The sequence below is a fragment of the Fistularia commersonii genome, chromosome 27 (assembly GCF_037954325.1).
Source record: "Fistularia commersonii isolate RoL2024-O1a breed Wild chromosome 27, RoL_Fcom_v1.0, whole genome shotgun sequence".
Taxonomy (NCBI): domain Eukaryota; kingdom Metazoa; phylum Chordata; class Actinopteri; order Syngnathiformes; family Fistulariidae; genus Fistularia; species Fistularia commersonii.
In genome coordinates, this window is record NC_141310.1 from 13,477,665 (window position 1) to 13,500,394 (window position 22,730).

Sequence of the window (22,730 nt, forward strand, 5' to 3'; positions counted from 1 at the left end):
CATAACTTAAAATAATGATAAACATTAAAAGTGCGATACATTAAAAAAAAGGAAACATGGTGTTTTTGATATATTTGGTTTAAACAAAGCTTTTTCAATTAGCGGGTCACATGACACGGAAGTTCGTACTCGAAAATGAAAGTCGATTTTTTGTTATAAGGTTTATACAATATGTGCTAAATTGAAAAAAAAATTGCAATGAAGTAGCCGTGCAATGAAATAAATAAAGAAAATTTGGGGTACTGAGCAATTTGTTGGACGAAAAAGTCCAAGAATGGATTAGGGAAAATAAACTCTTGGTGAAGGTGATGCATCAAACATATTTATAAAAAATATAAAGGATTAAATGTGCCCAGATAAAATGTTCGTTTGTTACATGTCATTACATCGTCATATTATTTTCCTGCGATTTCCTGAACAGTTGTTTTACACATTTAAAACTAAATAAACAACAACGGACAATGAATTGATTGTCCCATTGACTCTGATAAAACGTCAAATATAAGGCTGAATATATCAAATGCAGTCGGTAAAGAAATAAAAATACATGAAAGAGTAAATGTAAAGTAACAATCGATTCCCATTCGAAACGATTGATTGTAGTAACGGCCTCCGACCGCTAGGGGGCGGTAGCACGCCTTCCGACATCTTTTCTGTCAAAGGAGCTCCGTGTGTGTCAGACATGCAAACCGTCGTCTCCTGCTGCATCTACCTCGAATGTGAAACCTCCCAGGTAATTTATCTTTTTTTTTTTTAATCCTTTCATAAAATCCAATATCGTGCATTTTGAAACGTCTGCGTGTGGGGACATTTCATGCTTCCGCCACATCGATAGACAGAGAGTCAGCTAATTCTGCTAGCTAGAAACTTTCCGGTGGTTTCCTATCAGTGGGAGTTAAAACACTGGATTCGCAGCTGGAAACTTCATTTAACTCCTTATTCCGGACGAAAAAACAATGACAGCCGCTCGGGTAACACAAGAAGTCACCGCCTTGACGTCAAAAATCTATCTGGATGTATTTTAAAGGATTTCTCTTGAAATTAACATTTTAAATGTATTTAAATGGAGGGGTGTGATTTAACTGCGGTCGTGTAAACACACGCTGATCTAAGCTCACCGTCCAAATTGTTAATACTGTTAATTGTTATTGTTAATAATAATTTGTCTTGAGCTACATATGTTTTTCTTTAATACAATTTAATACTCATGTCCCAGTACATTTATAACACTTTTTTCTGTTTTTATTTTAAACCTTCACTTTTGTTTTCAATATATATTTAAAACACTGAATAGCCTTAACTTTGACACTTTATATTTATTCGTATTTCTTATTCTTCCTCCTTCCTACTATTATCTATTATTGTTATGTTTTACTTGAAACTCTGGCACAACAATTTCCTTCGGGATAAATAAAGTTGTTCTTATTCTTATTATCATTGTTATTCTTATACGCGACAAAATGATCGCATTTCATTTCACGAAACAGTAATTAATCCAATTTCCAATAGAAAAGTTATCACATTTCTATCTGAATAGAACAGCTTTATCGTCTTTGTAAAGCGGTGCATCTGCAGTCACAGACACACGTTTCTAATAAACAGATGAACTGAATGTGCAGTATTGTTCAGATATCATATATTTTGGTTGTACATAGTTATTGGAATAGCAGTGTCCATATCAAAACATAAAATTGAGTTATGCTGTAATTAAGTTGCTGACTATTAAGGTATGGTTTTGAATAATCTGCATCTTATTTTTCTTCCATTGCAGGGCGGACCTGCTTTGGCGAACTGAGTCGCCATGGCTTCGGCTTCCAGCTTCGCGCCTCCCAAGCTGAACGACTTCATCCTGACGGAGCGTCTGGGCAGCGGGACCTATGCCACCGTCTACAAAGCCTATAGGAAGGTGAGAGCAGCTGAATAGTAAATAACCTATCAGTTTATAATCGATTTAAATAAAGGTTTCTTTTTTATAAAATTGATCACCATAATGCCCTGGCCAGTCGTGTTTGGAACGCTGAGCTAACTGGCATGGAAATGTCCAAGGGATTATGTTGAGTGGATTATTTTCTTCTTAAATAAAATAAGGAGGAATGTCACGGGAACAAGAGTATAACATATATCACGATAAATGACCTGAAGTTGGGGTTACACCTGCCGTTCCTCTGCCCTCTGGTGGCTGAACGACACAACAGCCACAGCCGGGCAGAAGTCAGAGGCCGGCTGTCGATGGTGGTTTTGCAGGGCGACAGCAGGGAGGTGGTGGCGGTGAAGGTGGTGGCCAAGAAAACCCTGAACAAGGCGTCGACGGAAAACCTGCTCACCGAGATCGAAATTCTCAAGGCGGTGCGTCACCCGCACATCGTCCAGCTCAAAGACTTCCTGGTGAGCCCGGCCGACGGCGGCTCGCGTACGCAGCGGTTTCCTGTCCTGGCGAGTCAACGCCAATCATCCTCTGCTCTGTTTGGGCCCAGTGGGATTCTGAGAACATCTATCTGGTCCTGGAATGGTGCTCGGGCGGAGACCTGTCCCGGTTCATCCGCAGCCGCAGGATTTTACCCGAAAGAGTAGCCCAGCGTTTCCTGCAGCAGATCGGTGAGCCGGGACGTTCTTTGTTGCTTTAATCCAGATTATGTCGCGTTCTTACAAGAAGCCTTTTCAGGAAACACCTTATTTCTTCCTTCTCACTGTATTTACCTGTTTTCTTTACGTACAGCTTGATCATATGTTACTGGTTTGCTTCATCAGCTCTCCAGACCCAGGACAAAGAGCTACCGTCATTTCTGTACTGTTTAGCACACCCGAATATTAGTCGCACCGGCTAAAAATAAGTAAATAAATTTATGTGTACATATAAGCCGCAGGTGTCCACATTGTAACATGAGATACTTATACACAAACTTTTTTTTTTACTTTTAAAAAAATACATACCGGTAACATCCATAAATACGTACTGGAAATGCTTTTTTCTGAACAGTGGCTGTAACACAGCTGATGGAAAAGGTGAATCATAAATAACACAAGGAAAAGCCCATCCATTGTCTGTCCCTGCTTTGTCCTGCTCCAGCTGATTTGCTATCTTAGCCTTCCTCCTGCGCGCTAAAACCGGTAAAGTCGTCTCTTTCCATGCCGGATTTGAACGGCCTCCGAATTTCACACTCATTTCGCCGGTCTGACGTGACGAGGCTGGAAAAAGCAGCGGCTTTTAGTCTGGAAATGACGGTACAAGTTAGTTTCCTCACTATTTTGTGCGTGTGTGTGTGTGTGTGTGTGTGTGTGTGTGTGTGTGTGTGTGTGTGTGTGTGTGTGTGTGTTGACTGGCAGCCTGTGCCCTCCAGTTCCTTCACGACCGGAATATTTCACACCTGGACCTGAAACCTCAGAACATCCTGCTCAGCGGCTCCGTCCTCAAACTGGCAGGTAACCTTTTTAATTCCTCTCCCTTCAGCCGCAGGGAATCTCAAAATCTTTGGACTTAAGACACTTTATAGCCTTGACTTGTTACTTTGACACTTTATAGGTTTATTTGTATTTCTTAATCTTCCCGCTTTTCTATACTGTTTATACAATTTCCTACAATTTTTTATTATTGTTGTGTTTTACTTGAAACTCTGGCACAACAATTTCATTCGGGATAAATAAAGTTATTCTTATTCCTAACCTTTCTCCTGACACCTTCGCACACATTATTATCCATATTGTAATTTTTCCCCGCTTGCGGGTATTTGCATTGAACACGAATAAACTAGCTGGATTCGGTGTTTGGCTGAAGTTGTCTGCAGCTGAAGACTCTGAGAACATGATCCAAGCGTCACCCGGCTGGTTCCTCCAGGCGTCTGCCATTAAAGTTCAAGTTCTAAACATTTTATGTCTCCTACCTTTTTCGCTGGACGGCGCCACAAGAAAAGCATCTTGAAAACTTCATTTTTCTTCCTTTTTTTCTTTCGCAGACTTCGGCTTCGCCCAGCACATGTCCCCCTGGGACGAGAAGAGCGTCCTGAGAGGGTCTCCTCTCTACATGGCGCCGGAGATGGTGTGCCGGCGGCAGTACGACTCCCGGGTGGACCTCTGGTCGGTGGGGGTCATCCTGTACGGTGAGATGCCGGGCGCTTTGAAAGTGTGTGCGAGACATACCAGGAACCTCATGGAACCTGGTGGAGCTCCATCTCTCGGTGGGGTGTTTTACCCACGTTGCCCCGCTGGCTGTGTGTGTTCCCGCAGAGGCCCTGTTCGGACGAGCGCCCTTCGCTTCCAGGTCGTACGCCGAGCTGGAGGAGAAGATCCGCAGCAATCAGCCCGTCGAGGTGAGTCTGTCTCCTGGCTCTCCACGGCCTCGGGTTCTCCGTCTCCCTCGCGATCGGTCAGTAGGTCCAAATTGTCCCCCGGATGTGAATGACAGAGTGAACGCTCGGACGTCTCTAAAGGTGATTGACAGGTGAGTGGTCCAGGTTAAACCCCGCCTCTCGCCCCAGAGGCAGCTGTGATTGGTCGCAGCCCGTTGTCCTCCTCTAATCGCAGTCCTCTTCATCAAGCGGGGTTTAAAAACCCGAAGCCGGAGACGGTCTGGTTCTGCGTGTGACCACTAGATGTCAGTCTGTCGCAGCCGATCAGAAGCTTCTCGATCGGTGTGGACCAGGGCTCGGCAACCCCAAACACCTCAAGAGACATTTGGACCCGGTTTCCTCGGAAAAGAAAACACTGGGAGCCGAAATTAGTTTTTGACGTCTAAAATAAAGGTACCACTGTATAAATTGGTTTTAATTACATTTACACTTTGTATAAACAAGGGTGTCGTGTGTTGCTTCTGGAATTATTACATAGAAAATTAAATTTTATTCATGTAATGAGCTCATTTTGAGGTTTGGCCTTTCAGAGCGTGTAGCGGAGCCTTGATCTGAATTTTAAAAACAAATTGGGAAAAAAATCACTGTCAGTAAACAATAAAATATAAATATTTGCAAAATATCTTCATAAATATTTCTTTTACCTGGTTTATGGGACTTCTGCTCCTGAACTTCTGCGCACAGCATCTGCAAATCAGGACTTTACCAGCTTCCGCCAGTGTGACGTTATTTTGAGCGGCGAAACATAATAAATATAATTGTATTTCATATTTAAAGATCACAAAAAGTTAAAAAAAGGAATTAACACAAATGAAATACACTTCAATTAAATATCTATCATTTATTTTCCCAAGCCACTGGGAGCCGCAATGTAAAGATGGAAGAGCCGCGGGTTGCCGACCCCTGGTGTAGTGATCGTAACGCGTGGATTGAACTTCCCTGCGGTTCACTCGAAAGTTCGGATACAACCCCAACAATGTTTTTTCACGCCGACGAGCGCGCCGTATTGAGATGTTCTGCGGCCGCAGCTCCCGCCGGCGGCCCGCGTCTCCAAGGACTGCCGGGACCTTCTGCTGCGGCTCCTGGAGAGGAACCCGGACGCCCGCATCACCTTCGCCGAGTTCTTCACCCACCCCTTCGTGGACATCGAGCACATGCCCAGCGCCGAGAGCTTAGAGAAAGCGGTAAGACGGCGCGTGGCGTGTCACGGTTGTTTCTTTTGTTTCTAAATTTGAATGCGTCCCCTCTTCAGAAGGCCCTGGTCCTGCAGGCGGTGGAGAAGGACCAGGAGGGGGAACGGTCGGCTGCCCTGTCCCTGTACTGCAGCGCCCTGGAGCACTTTGTCCCCGCCATTCACTGTAAGACGGCTCGCTCGCACTTCCTGTGGCTCAGAGGGGAGGCCCTGCATCCCCAGTGTCTTTTAAATTCTCCACAAGACCAGATGGTGGTCCTGGACTGCCAGCAGGGGCTCGTCAGTCTCTTCTTGTGAATTCCCTGAGACAAAATATAGACCCGAACCGAACCCCGAGGGCCTCTCCTGTGGTTTTTTGGGGGGTCGGACGTTCCCTCTGAGCCCCAGAGCCGCCAAAGTGACGTTGTGAGGACCTGACCAACCAGAGCCCGTCTCCTCCCTCCTCTCTGTCCAGATGAGGCGGACCGGCTACGCAAGGACGCTCTCAGGCAGAAGGTACGGCCGACCGCGACCCCCGCCTTCCCGTCGCGGGAACGTGAGTCGAGCCGAAACAAACCCAGATGCCCCTCCTGCAGGTCGGCCAGTACGTGTCCAGAGCCGAGGAGCTGAAGGCCCTGGTGGCCTCAGACAACAGGCTGATCTTCGAGGAGGCTCGCACCTCCAGGGACATCCTTCGAGGTGAAGAACCCCACGCACCTCTGCAGAGGATCCGGAACTCTCAATGTCAGTTTCCTTGTTGAGCTCCACTCAGCGAGGAGACGGGACCTCGCCGGATACTGGCAGCAAACACCACTAGCAGGAGAAAAGAAAGATAAAGATGAGATAGATATAGATAGTCTTTGGAACCGAACATTCCTGGTTGGATTCCTGGCTCCTCCTAGTGTGTCAAAGTGTTGTTGAGCAAAACACGGAACCCCTCACTGCTCCCCGACGCTGATACATGCTTCATCCATGGCGGGTTCGAAGCAGAAAACCACTTTCCCCATGAGGAATTAAGAAATGATTATAGATGGATGGACGTAATGATTATATAGATAGATATGGATAGACGATGGATAAATTGATAGATAGATAGACATCAGGATAGATAGAGATATGGGCAATAGACAGATAAATAGATAAACATAAGGATAGCTGGATAATATGGGTGATAGATAGACACAAGGATAAATAGAAATATTGACATAGATAGATGGATAGATGGATGGAGGGATGTAGACAGAATGATAACACATAAACAAAAATAGACAAGAAATGGATGGATGGTTAAATTCACAGGACTTGGAAGAGAGCGATAGATAGATAGATGGATGGATGGATGGATGGACCAAAGGATGGATGTACAGATCCATCTTCTCCATCCTGGGACGCTGATCTGACGTCTCCCTGGTCACCTCCCTCTCTTTCTTTCTCTCAGAAATGTCTCGTGACCAGCCGAGGCTGCTGGCGGCCCTGGAGGTCGCCTCCACCGCCATCGCCAAGGTAAGTGCGTGGTTGCTATGGCAACCGGGAGACAGACTGGGTAAAAATAAGACGACGTGCTAGAAAAAGGAAAAAAAAAAAAAGACGCGCATGCGCCGCCCAGTTCGGGACGGGTGCTGGATCGAAAAGTCGACCGAATAGAGGTTTGGAAAAAAAAATTCGCACATCAAAAGCGCCCCAAAAATAAAGAATTTATTCTGCATGTAGCATAAAAAAAAAAAACAACTTATTCTCGCATGGCGCTTTGAGCACACATAGGCTCTTCCTCAGATGCTTAGCAGAGATATGTGTTAAACATGTTATTGTGGTGCCAGTTTTAAATGACTCCTCCCTTGTATTTACTCTATTTTATACCGTATGTTCAAACCCTTGGATTTCCATATCTGCACACGTGTGAAAAATCATCCATTTCTAGGCTCCGGTCTGGAAAAATTATGAAGGGGAAATCAATCAAAAGAGAGTCAATCACATAAAATAAAACTATTGATCCCCATAGGGGAAATTCCTTTGTCACTAGCATAACAGTTATGTCAAAAAATAGTAATAGGATAGTAATGGACAACATCAAGGAACAGTAAGGGTGAAAAATACACAACCAGTAGTAACCAACAATATAAATAGAGTGACAATAGCAATGAATAAAATAAACAAATATCCTCATGGTTTGTGCGGGCTGGGACAAAGAAGGATAAGACAGACAGCAGAGTTAGGATAAGGTAGTTTTCCCTTAAAAATGATGCCACAATAACATGTAAGCATCTGAGGCAGAGCTTATATTTACTCAAAATGGCGTGCGAGAATATGTTGTGTGTTGTAGAATAAATTATCTTTATCTGTGGAGCATTTTTGGTGTGCCGATTTTTATCAAACCTCTAAAAATAAGGACGACAACAACGGAATCCGAGTAGGTATTTTTTTCATTTTCCCCCTCCAAGTCTGGTGTTCATCCCTGGCAGGAGCAGAGCGGGCTGGACGACCAGGAGGCCCTGGACGTCTACCAGCGGTGCTTAGGGGAGCTGCTGCTGGCGCTGGCAGGTACAGGACCTCCTTCTTTCTTTAAGAAAAGACAACAAAAAAAAAAGAGGCCCCGTCATCTGTTTCCCATTCAGGGAACCCTTCCACCCCCGCCAGCGGCGGCGCTCATCTCTCAAACCCAGGGGAAGCCTCCTAAAATAAGACGTCACTTTTATCGTTAGGGTTTCTCAGCGGTGCAGGGCTGATTTCTTTCTCGCTGCACCGCAAGGTCTCTCTGTGACTGAGTTTGGAAACTACAACTCCCAGGAGCCCTTATGTAATCCCGAAACGCCATAAACCAGAAAGGTTTAGCCGCTCCTGAACCCCCAACCCCGTCAGCCGCTCCACGACCAGAGGCAGGAGGAAACTCAGTATTTGGACTACAACACCCCCCACCCTCCAGGGTATTAGGACTACAATTCCCAGGGGCCCTGTTACGTAAAGGTAGCGGCATTCAAAGATTCACTCGTGGATCGAGTCACACGTAGAACTCAGACGGCCGGCTGAGGATGTGGAAAATACACAAATACACAGTAAATACACTTTCGTACCCTCAAGTACTGTGACATAGTATATTGCGTACTTAGGAGACAGCAATGATAAACACCAGGAATGAGGGAGTTGGAGAGAACTTGGTTTGTTGTGCTAAGCGGAGCCCCCTTCCTGCCGCTGGGTTGGAACAACATCACGATTTTTAAAAGCACCTTTCACACACGGCGCGCAGCTCCAAAGGGACTCCCATCAAATATGGGTATGTTTTTTTTTTTAAATTAAAATAGTTTAAGGTGAAATAAGGTGGAGGAAATGAACAAATTGAAGGAAATAGGAAGCAAAATATAAAACAAGTCAGGGGAATAATGCCTGCTTGCAAACTCGGCTCAAACTGGAGGTTGATTTCACTGCTGTTTCGGTAGATTCCTCCTCGTTTGGTTCGGTCCACATCGCCGACGTGCCGATCGTCGACATAGATGGTAGGTGTGTGTCGGCTCTCTGCGTGCCGTTCGCAGGAACCTCTAATGAACGTGCAGTGGACGATCACGTTGCCCCCGAAGGCCAGTTCGCAACGCAATTAGCCGCACAATGAGGGCTTGGTATGCGAGGAAGAGCGGGGGGGAGGTCACACTCTGGTCTAGATAGTCTTGTAATATGACAAGAGTACTGAATATAACAGACTAATTATATTCACCATTTTAAGCCCCATTTTGATTTTCTTGCTTCCATTCTGTTGACCATTCCAAGCACTGATCGATGTGCTTTGAGTCCTCATTCACGTCGGGATCATTTTCATGCATCGGATTTAAATTCCAACTTCTTCTTTCGTACATTGCTTTTCTCGAATGCAACTGGAAAGCCCTTTGGGCGTTTGAAAATAAACATATAATCATAATAACGGTAATATATAATGTCATTAACCTTTAAGTGGTCCTGGTCCTGACAGTAATAATGTAATCATTTGTAGACCCTCATCTACTTTTATGCGCCTCATAACGGTGTTCTTCAAGGTCCCCAGAACCTCGTGCAGCCAGGAGGTCGGCCTCCATCCTGGCAGCGGATGCCGATCATTTTCATATCCGTTATCACGTCGCGCACCGTCTCGTCTCGCTCATCGGGCGAGTCCTCTTCGTCCTCCTCATCACCAGATCTCCTCCCCCCTCCGACCTCCGGAGTCACTGGCCTGCATCAGAGCAGTTTCCAGCCCGGAGCCGTCCGTCTGCACGCGAAACCCAATCCAGCATTCGGCCTCGAGCCGGGCGAACGCCGTGATTAGACAGAGGACTCGCGCTCCTTCCTTCCTCCACTCATTATCCTCTCTCTCTCTCTCTTTTTTTTTTTCCCCCCCCCCGACGTCTCCTCTCGCCGTTCGTCATCGAGCCAGCCGAGCCGCAGGGCCGCCGGAGAGAGCTGCTCCACGGCGAGGTGAGTGGGCGTGGCCAAGAGTCACATGACACCTTCCCTCCTCCTCTTCCCCCGCAGCCAAACAGCCAAATAACTCAATCCATCATCCGTAGTACTTTCCCTCGCACATAAATCACCGCCTCCCTCGTAATTGGATGCTAAAGCAACATTAGTCTGTTGTAACATAATGGATCACGTGGCGACGAGACTTTCCATTATCGAGTTCACGCTCGCCGCACCGATAGTCACGCCGTGATAAGGTATTCATAACGTCGTGAGATGAAAAGTCATGATACAGCGGCATCATGATGCCGTATTCGGGATCTCGTGAAACAAAGCGTGCTACGATGCAAGATCATATTGTACTAATCACAACGTCGGGATACGAAAAGTCACCTTACGATACAGCGGCATCATGATGCTGTATTCGGTGCGCTGTGATCCAAATCATCATGTTGCTTTACAGCATCATGATGCAGGATTCAAGATGTCGTGATGCAAAACGTCACGCTAGGATACAAGATCATGTTGCAGTATTCAGTACGTTGCGATAGAAATTGTCATGTTACGTTACGACAGCATCGTGATTCAGTCTTCATAATATCGTGATGCGAAAAGTCACCTTACGATTGTCGTGATAGAAAACGTCATGCTGCAATAGAACAAGATCACGATGCAGTTTTCAGGGTGTCGTGATACGAAGGGTTAAGTTAGGATGCATTAGCATGCAGTATTCGGTATGTCGCGATACAAATCGTCATGTTACGTTACAAGATCATGTTGCGGTTTTAAGGATGGCGTGAGACAATATGTCATGTTGCCGTACAACACAAGAACATCTTGATACATTTTTCATTAGTTTGTGACAACACATGTAAGTTGTTTCGGAGAGAAGGTCAGAGAAGCCAGACTGAGATGGTTGGGTCATGGACAGAGGAGGGAGAGTGAATATCCTGGAGCTGCCAGGCGCGAGGTCGAGAGGAAGACCCAAAAGATTTATGGACGTAGTGAAAGAGGCCATGAAGTTTGTTGGTGTGAGAGAAGAAGAAGATACAGGGTTAGATGGAGGAGGTGGATTGGCTGTGGAGACACCTGGAGGGAAAAGCCCAAAGAAAGGAAGATACTAGGTAATGTTGCCATACATTAATGTCGTAATGCAGTATTCGTTGTGTCGCGTTGTGACACAACTATGTCATGAGGCGATACAGTAATATGTGGAAGTATTCACTATATGACAAAACTACGTTACGATACAATAATGTCACAATGCGGTCGTCATATCACGTCGCAATAACGCCATTATGTGGCGATACGATATGCGATACACTCACGTCATGATGTAGTATTCATTGTATCGCGATACAATACGCGATACGTGGAATTCATAATGGTGATGCAGCATTCAGTATGTCAACACTACGTTACGATAACATCACGCAGTATTCTGGATGTCCAAAAGGCGACGTTAGGATCCGGTGTGTCGTAAAACTGCTCGGCCAAACCAGAGGCGACAGTGGATCCATCACAATTGTAAACGTCACGATACAATACGACGGGTCCAAAATACATTTAAGAAACGACCAGGGTTTTTGAAGGAGGAGCTATTTTTCAGAATTAAGACCGAAGCGGATCGCGAGACGGGAGAAATCGCGGAAATCCGACCCCTTGAATACGACAACGGTGTTTTTCCTTTTGCGGCTTTTCCACCGAGCGCCGGCGGCTCGGAACGCCGGCACCCACAGAACAAAAACACATGCTAACGCTTAGCGCGCGGCTGCCATCAATCCCACCCCCCCCACCTCGGCCCCAAGGGTCTTTTTTGTGCATTGTTCGTTGGCTAAGACGGCGTTTTACGGGGTGGGGGTCGAGAGCGGTCGTCGTTCGGGTGTTTAAGGGTGTTTGTCTTTAAGTGAGTTCAGATGGGGTTGTAATAATCTCAGGTTTGGACGACGGGTAGTGGTTGGTTTGTGTGTTTGAGATAAAAAGTCGGCCTCGGCAAGTGTTTTATCCTCTCCGAAGTATTTGTAGGCGCCCTCCGCAGCAGCTTCCAACCGGCTCCCTTCTATTACCGCTTTATTTTTGTCTCAAGGTACTGAGTGGAAGTCGGTGTAGCGACGGCCGCGTGGCGTCCTGCGGCGGGCGGGTTCCCTCCGACGTTTGCTCAGTCCGGTGATTAAAGGGAGCGTGATTAAAGCGCTGTGGTTTTGTGAGTTTGGGTTCAGGGCGGGATTGTGAAAGCCTGCGGTCGGGATGATTATTTGGCGGCGGCGGCGGCGGCGGGGGGGTCCTTCCATACTGGCCCCGCCTTCGGACGCTGACGCAACTCGTGTTCACGCCGCGATGCGTTCAGGTAGCGGGTTAGAGTATGGGTAATCCTCTCAGGTTTCAGATTAAAAGAGCGGCCTGAGGCACAAAAACACGACCGCCACATGTTTAACATCTGAAATGTTGCCCCGGCTTTTCCGTAAAGGGCGACGCGCCGCGTTGCGTCTCTCATTTAGACCTTTGTTTTTGATGCGTTATTGGAAACACAACTGTTTTCATAGGCCGAGTGTTCGCAATTACTTCTCAAAACGTACACAAATGTTTTTTTTTGTTCCGGTAAAGCTCAGAAATACACCCTGGAAATGATAAATCAGATGTGTGATTCTAGAGCCGTAGTAACCCCTGAGTAGACTCACCAACTCTTCCAAGAAGCCACTTCATCGAGACGCCTCAGGGGTTTCAGTGGATTCCAAGATAGGTCTTTTATTCCTTAAGTACTTTCAAAGTCAACTAAAATATGTGTCTCTTTTAATAACCTCTACAACTTATTGATTTCAGCAGTTTCCTTATCCTGCTCTGCTTCTATTAGACTATTAATTTCATTTTTCTTTTGTGTCAAAACTCCAAGCTTCCCTCGACGAGTAGCTTAAACGGTTTCTTTTCGTCTTTATCCTGCACATCAGGCTCTAAATCAGTTTCAATTTTAACTCTGATCTTTCCACCCAAAACATAATCAGGTCAAGTCTTTTCAATCCAAAAAAATACCAGCACAAATGTAAAGTTCATTCCACTAAAGTTTGAACCCAAATCTGAAAAGCAATTCCAAGCATTCCAAAGTGCAAAGTCCGTAATTCCAAAAGCAGATTGTTTTTTTTCAAGCTTCCCTTGAACTTTTCAAAAAAAATAAATGAATCGATCAATGAATCAATGAAAAACCGTTTGCCTGCTGTATAAAGACTGGACTTGCCTGATCGGCACAGGTGGTCCACCGAGGTGCACGAGTCTGCCAGCAGGTGTCACCACCATTAAACAACTAAATATCGGCTGAACAAAATGAATTTTTAATGGATCGAGACATATTTTATCGATCAAAATATGAGTAACATGAAACTGGGCATGTTCTGCCAGGCCATCAGCACCAACCTTTTACGTTATCACCTTATTATCAGATATAATGGTCTGAATAAGTCCAAAAATGCGTCGGAAACCCCCAGGAGACCAGGATGTGGCCTGACTTGACCTTTAACCCTGAAAGATACGACCCGAACCCAAGCGGAGACCAAACATCTCGGGCCGGTCGAAGTGACGGTCCAAACCCGACGGTGTTGTCGTTGACCGATCTCAGATGCCGTTCCTCCCAACAGATCAAAAGCCTGATGACCAGAGCGGAGTACCTCAAGAAGAACATCAAGGTACCTTCTCCACACCTTCCACTGGATCACGTGCACGTCCACCTGCCCATGTCTACACACCACCTGTGAATGAGGTGGTACAAAGGGCTTATGAATGAGTGAATGGCTGTATCTCTACATGCTGTGTGAATGAGAGGGTGAATATGTTTTCATAGGCTTGTGTAGGCTGTCTCAGGTGTGTGTGTGTGTTTGTGTGTGTGTGTGAGATCTGGTGTGCCGAGGACGCGGTGTGTTCACTGACGGTCTGTTTTTTTCTGCGCCCTCCTCAGATGCAGGAGAACCAGAGGGACGTGTCTCTGGATCGAGAACCTCTCGCCGACTCCGTCAGGAGCTGTGAGTTTCCTGCACTCACTGTTCCCGACGCCGCCGGAGTGTGTTTTCCGTGGTGTAAACAGCTTGTCACACACACAAACACACACACACACACACACACACACGGGTGGGCTGTGCGGCCTCCGTCGACGCGAGCAACTTTTTTTTTTTTTTTGTTTAAGAGAATTCCTCGGGTTTCACGGCTAATATCTTTCAGATTGTCTCCGCCGACTGGGATTCACTCTCTCATTTCCACTCACGCCGGCTGCTTTTCTTAAACCCCGAGTGATTTCCATGTAGCGTCGGAGGAGGAATCTACTGTTACCATTATTCTGTGTCACTGCTGGTTAAATCTTAATCCCCCCTGCAGAAATTCCAGCGGAGTTCTGGATTTTAAAAAGAGAGCAGCTTGAAGGGGGGGGGGGGGAGAGACTCCGGAGCCTCCTGGGTTTTCACGTCTCCTTCTGCTGCCGCTGATGTTTTTTTTTAATAAACCGCAAGAGAAGGAGGCCGCCGCGCCTGGACGGCGGCCCGGCCGCAGGCTCCAGCCGGAACCGCTGGCCTCCCTGCGGAGCCAGATATCAACCGGACTCGGTGGATCCATCCAGATTTACTCGCCCCTTTACATCACCGCTGTGACGAAGCAACATCTTTTTATAAATGCAGAGAGTGTTTGCCCGTCTGTCATGGAGAACTCTGGCGGGAAAGGTATTTATTTTAGAAGTTTCAGGTTGTTTTAACAGCCGTCCATCCCGTCTGCCTCCCCAGCCTGCTGTTTGCAGTGAGCTCGCCGGTCGCCGTGGCAACCGACGGGCGTCATCGCCTGATCGGGCCTCCGTCACCGCCGCCAAAATAGCCGCCTTCCCCCCCCCGGCCCGCCCCCGACGCCTGGACCGGTAGGTGAGTGGCGGAGACTCCAGGAGGACGTCAAAGAAGCAGTACATTGTTTACTTCCTGTGCTGCGGTTTACTAGCAGGAAGAAGGTGGAACCGTGAAAGCTCCTCCACCATCCTGGAGGTGGAGAGGCTTCTTCTTCTATGGGGGGGGGTTACTTGGACAATTTAAAAGAAGCGGTGAGCATTAGCGCTGCAGATACCCTAGCTGTGGAGAGCCCTGGTCTCCAGGGGAGTGGAGGCACTCCTCCAACAAAAGTGTGTGAATATTATTTAAAAAAAAAGCCCTTCACTTTGAGGGGAAAGCTGGATCTTTAGTTTCAGTGCTGCTGGTTTGTTCCTCTCGTCTTGTATGTATATATATATATATATATATAGAAGCAGACGTTCATTAAAACGGAGGCTCCGATCTGTGACGGCTCCGGAGTTGTTTGTTTTCGATTAATTATTCATAGAATTATAATTTTCAAAATCTTGCGCGGTAGATGCGGTGGATCCGGTCCTTGGGGGTCACCAGATTCATTTATTTCCTGAGGCGACCCCGTGGGTTGCCATGGTAACCAGGACGCAGACCGATGTTTATTTTCCTCTTCTTAATACCTTCACCTGGATCGCCGGCCCTCAAGTTATTCCGGAGCTGCGGCAGGCGGCGCCCGTGGCGTTTGCAGCGAGGGTCATGAGGCTGCCGGGATTCTGACCCGCCGGGTCCCCCTCGGAGGCCCCTGGACCCCCTGGAACTCCTCTGGAGGCCCCTGGACCCCCACTGAGCCAGAGGAAGGAATTTCTTTAGGGAAATCTTCACTCCAGGCGTTCCAGTGTGTCAGACGCTACCCAAGTCACAACAACGCGGTGCCTGGAACAGTCTGTGCTAAGCTAATGCTAACAAGGAAGTACTCGGAAGTCCTCACACCATTGGTGTTTGGTTGACGGGGTCTCGCTTCGCTTCCAGTCCAACCCCCGGTGTGGTTGGTGAGGGGAGGCGGAGCCAAATGCAGCGCATCATGGGAACCAGGGAGTAAACAATGCTAAGCTAACGCTGAGAAGGAAGGACTTGGAAATATTCACACCAGCGGCGTTTGGTTGACGGGGTCTGGCTTAACTTCCAGTGTGACCCCCGGTGCAGTGGGTGAGAGGAGGCAGAGCCAATTGCAGTGCAAAACAGGAACCAGGAAGTAGACAACGCTAAGCTAATGCTAACAAAGAAGAACTTGGAAGTACTCACCATCGCCGTTTGGTTAACGAGGTCTCGCTTTGCTTCCAGTCCGACCCCCCGGTGCGGTGGGTGACGGGAGGTGGAACCAAATGCAGCGCATCACGGGAACCAGGAAGTAAACAATGCTAATAGCCAGCCGGAGAAGGAGGGCCTTCAGGTTCAGGAAGTACTTGTGCCCTCATTGGATGAGCCGGCAGGAGGCGGGGCTTCCCCCTTCCCTGTTCCGTCAAATAGAATGACAGTTTTCTTCTTCTTCTCTGGTGTTTCTTGACAAGCCAGCATCCCAGTAACACAACCCCCCCCCCCCCCCCGTCCCCATATGAGGACAAACGCGAAAAAGAATCCACGGCCGCCTTCTGGACAGATGGCAAACTGCATGTTTATTCCCTCCATCCTTCCTTTAACAAATCAAACCCTTCCGACACGAACGCAACACCTTCATCTGACCAGTCTTTCACGGGAAAATCATCACACAGGGTTTGGCGGCGGCGGCGACACCCCGAGACCCCCCCCCCCACACACAAACATCTGAAGTGTCGGTTCCCATGACGACCCCCTAAAAAAAGATGGAGCAGGTCCCTGTTTGCACAAAGTCTTAGGAAGTCTATAAAGTCCTGTGGCTGAATTCAAAGTGGAGTCAAACAGATGGCAAAGAATCCCAGGAAACGTCCGTCCAGGTCTGTAAACACTCGTTCCTGCTTCAAGTCCTGACCGAGAAATCATTCCTGTCAGGGATTATTAAATCCGTCACGCTCGTGGTTCAACTACTAGTTTGATCGGTTGTGGAGCCGAGGGTTCGAGCGGACGTGAAAGGGTTAATTTCAAAAAAGCATTCTTCGGGGAAATCGAGGGTTCGAGAAAATTAAGCAGCCAGTTAAACAGATACTCTTTCATTTTAGTCCCAACTTGAGAGCAGCTTCTTGATTTATTGTTTGTTTATTTGTAATTTACTTGCCAATTTTTGGGGATTTTTTTTCTTTAAATTTCATCCCCCATTTTTTTTCCAATCAATTTTTCCCGATTTTTCAGAGCTAGTTCTATAACACCTGAACAAAATAGTTATATACATACACACACACATATATATATATAAACATACATTGTCTAGCCCTATTTCTGTGTTAATAACAAGAGATTTTAAGACAAGTGGTGATATTTGAAAAAAAAAAAACATCTTAGTTTTCCAGACAGTCAAGTTTCCTCAATCATTGAAATAAATACCACATTTTCGGAGCGATCGATTCATTTTGTTGTTTTCGTCTATATTTTTGTATAAACGGAGACGATTGAACACCAACTCTCCATGTGGGTCATCATGTCGGTACATTTAAAGTTGATATAAAAATGTCAAAACTATGTCAATATTTAAATGGCAATTTTCGTTTTGTTCAATGAACAAAGTTGGCCCGTGTGTTGAAATTAAATAAGTGGCCCTCCAGCCAAAATAATGGCCCTCCCGCGGTCTGAAGCAGTGTTTCCCCACCCATTGTGCCGCGGGAAAACGCTCACTTTCACATTATTTTAACAAATAATGTCTTCCAACGTCTATCTATGTGGGCGGCGACAGGCAGAACAATAACACGCTCCTGCACGGCAAGTGAATTAACCTGCAGGTGGATCCACCTGGATGACTGATAATAAGGAGTTCCCTATTCTGGATAATAGAGCTCTGCTCCCTTTCTGCACAAAATACCCTTTCAAGCGTGGCGAAAAAAAATAGAGAAAAAACTTGAGACTACGGTTTCACTTATTCTGTTAAAAACGTTTTCGACATATTTATTTGGTGATTTTTCTAACGTGGCCGAAAAAAAGGTCGGGAAACACTGGAATGAAGAAACGCCAAGAATCCGAGTCTCCTGTCGGTCTTTTCGTTGGGAACTTGTTCGCGAACTCTCCTGACCGGAAGTGACACGACAAAGGGAGGAGTTGACCGGAAGTGACGAGCGGGTCCTTCGTCCTGGCGGTGCGGCTCGGGCGTGACGTCACGTGGGTTCCATCCTCATCCGTGCGACGTCACGGCGGGACGAACGCGAGCGGGACGAGCGCCAGCGCGACGCACGCGGTCGGGCCGCGCGCGGCTCCCGCGTCCACCGCGCCCGCCTCCTCCGCGTCGTACTCCTCGTCGTCGTAGGCGTCTTCCGCTTCCGGCGGCGGCTCGGCCGCGCCTCCGAGGCCGCACAGGCGGCTCATGTTGTCCTTGATGACCTCACAGAACGGCCGCTCCACGCCGTCGCACACGCAGCCGCCGAGCAGCGCGCCGCCCGGCAGCGCGAGCATCTGGCGGATGGTGTCCCTGCAGCGCGGCGCGCACCTGCGCCCGTTGAACAGCTGGCTGCAGTGCGCGAGGTAGGCCGCCAAGGACGCGCGGCAGCCGGCGTCCGCGTCGCAGCGCATGCGCGCCTCGGTGCAGCCCACGCCCGCCGCGTCGCTCGGGTGCCGCCGCGGCACGCACGGCTCCACGGCGAGCCGCGCGCCCTCGCACTCGCGGTCGCCCGCGCAGTCGCACGCCTCCAGCGCGGGCCCGCTGCGCGTGCCGTTCAGCCGGATGAGCGCGCCGATGCAGTGGCTCGGGCAGCGCGCGCCCGCGCCCCCCTCGCGCAGCTTGGCCTCGCACGCGGACAGGTACTGGCGGTAGGCGAGCGCGCACTCGGGCTCGCCGTGGCAGCGCAGGAGCGCGTGCCAGCACAGCGGCGGCGCGTCCGGAGCCGCGAGCGCCAGCAGCAGCGGCAGCAGCAGCGCGAGCGCCGGCGCGCGGCAGACGCGTGCGCGCCGGCGCGTCATGCCCGCGCGCTCAGCCGGCGCATCTCCACGGCGGGAGGAGGAGGGGGAGGAGGGGGCGGAAGTAGTACGTAGGAAGCCGGAAGTCAGGGGTCCGTCCGCGCAAAGTTCCGTGGAAGCTGGAAGCAAACACTTGAACGCACCGCCGCTTCAACCCGCGTCCCTCTCGGTTCGTGAACGCAGCATCCTCCGCTCCTCTCCGGTTCTTCCCGGTTCTCCCCGGTTCTCCCCGGTCCTCCCCGCCGCTCCTCGCCGGTCTCCGTCCCCTTCCTCTGCGGCGCTCCGCGGTCCTCTCCCTCTGCCGCCCCTCCCCCACTTCACTGGAAAAAGAAGAGAAAGAAAAGTTTTCCTCCTCCTCTTCTCTCACAATCCGGGCCCTGATTGGTCGGACAGGAGTGGGAGTGGGAGTGGGAGTGGGAGTGGGGGGTCGTGAGCTCCGCGGGCCTCCGGGGTGAGGACGTTTATCACCCCCTCTTCCTTTTGTTTTTCTTTTCTGCCCCTCCTCCCGCTCTCCTCCCTCCGAGGCCCCTCTCTCTCTCTCTCTCTCTCTCTCTCTCTCTCTCTCTCTCTCTCTCTCTCTCTCTCTCTCTCTCTCTCTCTCTCTCTCTCTCTGTGCTCACAGCGGGAAACAAGGGGGGCAAAAGAAAGAGGGGGTCCCCCTTTTTCTCCCCCTTCACCCCCTTTTCTCTCTCTCTCTCTTTTTTCCTCCGCAAATCTTTTTATTTTCCTCCCGCAGGATCTTCGCTGAGGGTCTTCCCTCCTCCTCCTCCTTCTTCTTCTTCTTCTTCTTCTTCTTCCTAAGCCTGGATTGATGGAGGTTTGGTGTTTTTTCTGGCCGGTTTCACCCGCTTTGTGCGTGGGGTGCGGGGGGTGCGGGGGGTCCACGCAGCGCCCGGGTGTCTGGGCAGGAGGAAGATTGTTCACGCACGGCGGCGCGTCAATGGAGGCGGGGCCGAGCCGGCGTGGATCCTGCGGGAAGCTCTCCAGGGGGAAAACACCCCGAGATTTTCCCGCCTTTCCCCCCTCATCTTTTCTTTTCTTTTCTTTTCTTTTCTTTTCTTTTCTTTTCTTTTCTTTTCTTTTCTTTTCTTTACAACTGCCGTGAAACCACGTCCAGCCTAGAAATACATGTCATTTTCTTAATGGAATTAGTGTGAAATAATTTATTGTTTATTGTAACAATTTCTTCCTTTTTTTTCTTTTTTATTTGAACTTTTGTTGTTTTATTTTCACACACAGATCAATATTCGTTGTAGTTTTTCATGTGATTCTTTTTCATTTTACTTCTGCAGTTTTGTGCAAAAGATCGGCTGATAATAATAATAATAATAGTTGTTATATTTATTTCTAGAGAGAACGTTTTCTTTGAAAATTTCACTTTCATGTAGTTCCATTTCTTATTTATTTTTTATCATGAAAATATTACATATTAAGGCATTGACTTAAAACATTTTTCTCCTACAAACACTTTTATTCATTTTATGGGATTAAGTTGATTTTGAGTTAAATCTTTGCTGATCTTTCAATCATTTCTTTCCATTCCAGACAATTTTTACTTATTTTCAGTTTAGAAAAATACATTTAATTATTCTTTTTTTGCTATTGTTATTATTATTATTATCATTATTATTATTATTAATGTTGTTATTGTATTTTACAGCACCTCTTTTCATTTTAATTTTCAAAGATTTGTTTTTCTCTACATGTTATTAACTTGCAGGAGTGTCAAACTTTTTTTTAATTGCCTCATAATATAATTTATGTTGTTTCATTATTATATAATTTTAATGCCATATTTCTATTTCTGTTTCTTTGTAAATTTCTTTCAAATTTTCGTTTTTTCTTTTTTTTTAAATCGATTTAATGACCAGTCAGTTTCACATATTCAAGCGAATTTCTTTTCAAGGGAATTTCCAATTTTGATTTATTTAAAAAAAAATTTTTTTTTGGCGTCGCTGTCATCAAATTACTCTGAAGTACTTGCCTTATGTGATAATTGCAAAGTTATCACATAACTTTACTGAACCCAAAAGTAACTGCATTACTCTGGCACTACAATATTACTAGAATTACGATAATATTACTCTCGCTTTTTATCCGAGCGGAGGAGCTTGCAGGTAGACTGGACAACTCCGGACTTTCACCAGACAGGTAGGAAAACACTTGGTGTGTTGTTTTTAAGGAAAGGAGATGATCAGACCTGGAGGTGGAATATGGAAAGAGGATATAAACTCAAAAAAAATTGCAATAAGTTAAAAAAAAAAAAAAATGGAAATTACAAAAGGAATTTAGAAAAAAAAAATAGGTAAGGATAATCATTTGATTGTTATTTTTACATTACTCAAAAAAAAATCAAAATTAATCTTAATTTAATTTTAAAGGCATTTTCTCATCATTCTTTGCCTTTAAGTAAAGGAATTATTTTTGTTGAAAACATTTAAAAGGTGATTTCCTGTCTGTGAATTCCAGCTAGTTTCTGTCGCCCCCTAGCGGCCAAACGACAAACTGCACCCTTTCTTAAGAATTTCACCTCGAACTGAATAAAATCCTGGCGACGCAGTGAAGGACTCTTTTTATTTGAAATTACATCTTTTAGAAACAAAAACAAAACCTATAAACAAACAAACAAACAAACAAACAAACAACGGCACCTTTCCTTTTCCGGAAAGAAAACCCAAAAGCACTGCACAGGAGGACGACACAATCCCATCATCATTATTACTATTGTCGTTATTATTATTATCATTATTATTATTATTGTTGTTATTATTGAAATCACACTCACTGAAAGCAAAGGTTCAAAGGTTTTGCTTTTATGGCTTGGTTTCCACCTGCTGATCCTCGGCCCGCCGTCCCAAACGCTCGGCAAAGAAAACACTTATTGCTCGCTTTTCTTCTGGTACGAGAAGGTTGAGGATGGTTGCTGAGCGCCGTCGTCGTGAGAAGAAGGGGAGGCGTCGGATTAAGGCTTAGTTTTGACAAACCATCGTCACCCGCTTCGGATACGATGACTGCTCCGGTTTCTTGCCGTTGAGCGCAGCTATTAATCATTCATTTATTTATTGCTTATTCTTAAAAGGGATATTTGTTTTTGATTTTTTTTTAAGGAAATTTCCTCATTAAAAAAAAAAAAATCCTTATTTATTGCTGATTTTATTGGAAACTTCATTTTTTTTAGGTATTTTTTTGAGGTAGTTTTCTAGCTCATAGTAAATAAATCTATTGCTGAAGAATTTTCCCTTGACAAAAATTGAAAATTATCTTGAAAGTTTTTTTGAAGATTTTTTTTTTTTTTGCAAATTTTTGTGTATTTTGCCAACTTTGCTGCTTCGTATTCATTTGTCAATCATTTATATTATATTAATTTAATTATTATTATATTAATTAATTTATATTATATTAATCATTTATATATACCCAATTTTTCAAGCAGTTCTCAGTCAAAAGTAAGGTGTTTTGGTTGTTTTTTACAAAATAAAAATATTGTCTGGTGTTTGTGAGGGATTATTATTTACAATTTGGAGGAATTTTCTCGCAAATGATCTTTTATTTTATTGCTAATTCTTAATCAACTTGTCATTTCTTGATGATTTTAATTCCTGATTATTGAAGGACTTTTCTGTTGTTTGAGGTCATTCATAACTAATTTTCAGAAAATGCCCTAAACATTTTTACATATTTTTCCAATGAATTGTCATAATTTGGGGGAATTTTATTACAAATATGAGTACTTTTTTGCAGAATTTTATCAAATTGTTTCTCATTTTAAGATGTCTGATTTGGAAAACAAAATCATTTTGTAATTATTTTCGTAATTGTTTTGTTAATTCAATTTTTTTCATTAACTTTTTTTAGATCATTCCATTGATTTATATTTCCAATTTTTTTATCATTTGTTAATGATCATGAAATTTGTCTGTGATTTTCAGG

The 22,730-nt window shown here is 46.1% G+C and overlaps 2 protein-coding genes across 2 annotated transcripts; one reads left to right on the plus strand and one right to left on the minus strand.

Annotated features, from left to right (window-relative positions):
* Window positions 1–660: 660 nt before the first annotated feature.
* Window positions 661–15,218, plus strand: ulk3 (unc-51 like kinase 3). The gene is made up of 17 exons (XM_086175223.1): window positions 661–733; window positions 1,772–1,906; window positions 2,245–2,385; window positions 2,475–2,595; window positions 3,325–3,420; window positions 3,951–4,094; window positions 4,222–4,304; window positions 5,372–5,527; window positions 5,596–5,701; window positions 5,990–6,030; window positions 6,111–6,213; window positions 6,953–7,017; window positions 7,974–8,052; window positions 9,908–9,948; window positions 13,557–13,604; window positions 13,874–13,937; window positions 14,685–15,218. Exons 2-17 carry the CDS (start codon window positions 1,802–1,804, stop codon window positions 14,699–14,701), a joined length of 1,410 nt encoding a protein of 469 aa, XP_086031349.1. The 5' UTR covers window positions 661–733; window positions 1,772–1,801; the 3' UTR covers window positions 14,702–15,218.
* Window positions 15,219–16,379: 1,161 nt separating this feature from the next.
* Window positions 16,380–19,284, minus strand: LOC147218082 (growth arrest-specific protein 1). Its single transcript, XM_086174730.1, has one exon. The coding sequence runs from the start codon at window positions 18,801–18,803 to the stop codon at window positions 18,036–18,038; it is 768 nt and encodes a 255-aa protein (XP_086030856.1). The 5' UTR covers window positions 18,804–19,284; the 3' UTR covers window positions 16,380–18,035.
* Between the last annotated feature and the right edge of the window lie 3,446 nt (window positions 19,285–22,730).

Excerpts from the sequence above, each read along its gene's own strand:
- LOC147218082 (XM_086174730.1), bottom strand. The coding sequence starts at position 18,803 with ATGACGCGCCGGCGCGCACGCGTCTGCCGCGCGCCGGCGCTCGCGCTG.
- ulk3 (XM_086175223.1), top strand. The coding sequence starts at position 1,802 with ATGGCTTCGGCTTCCAGCTTCGCGCCTCCCAAGCTGAACGACTTCATC. Across the intron at positions 2,386-2,474 it reads TCCAGCTCAAAGACTTCCTG|TGGGATTCTGAGAACATCTA; the intron begins GTGAGCCCGGCC and ends GTTTGGGCCCAG. Across the intron at positions 3,421-3,950 it reads CTCCGTCCTCAAACTGGCAG|ACTTCGGCTTCGCCCAGCAC; the intron begins GTAACCTTTTTA and ends TTTCTTTCGCAG.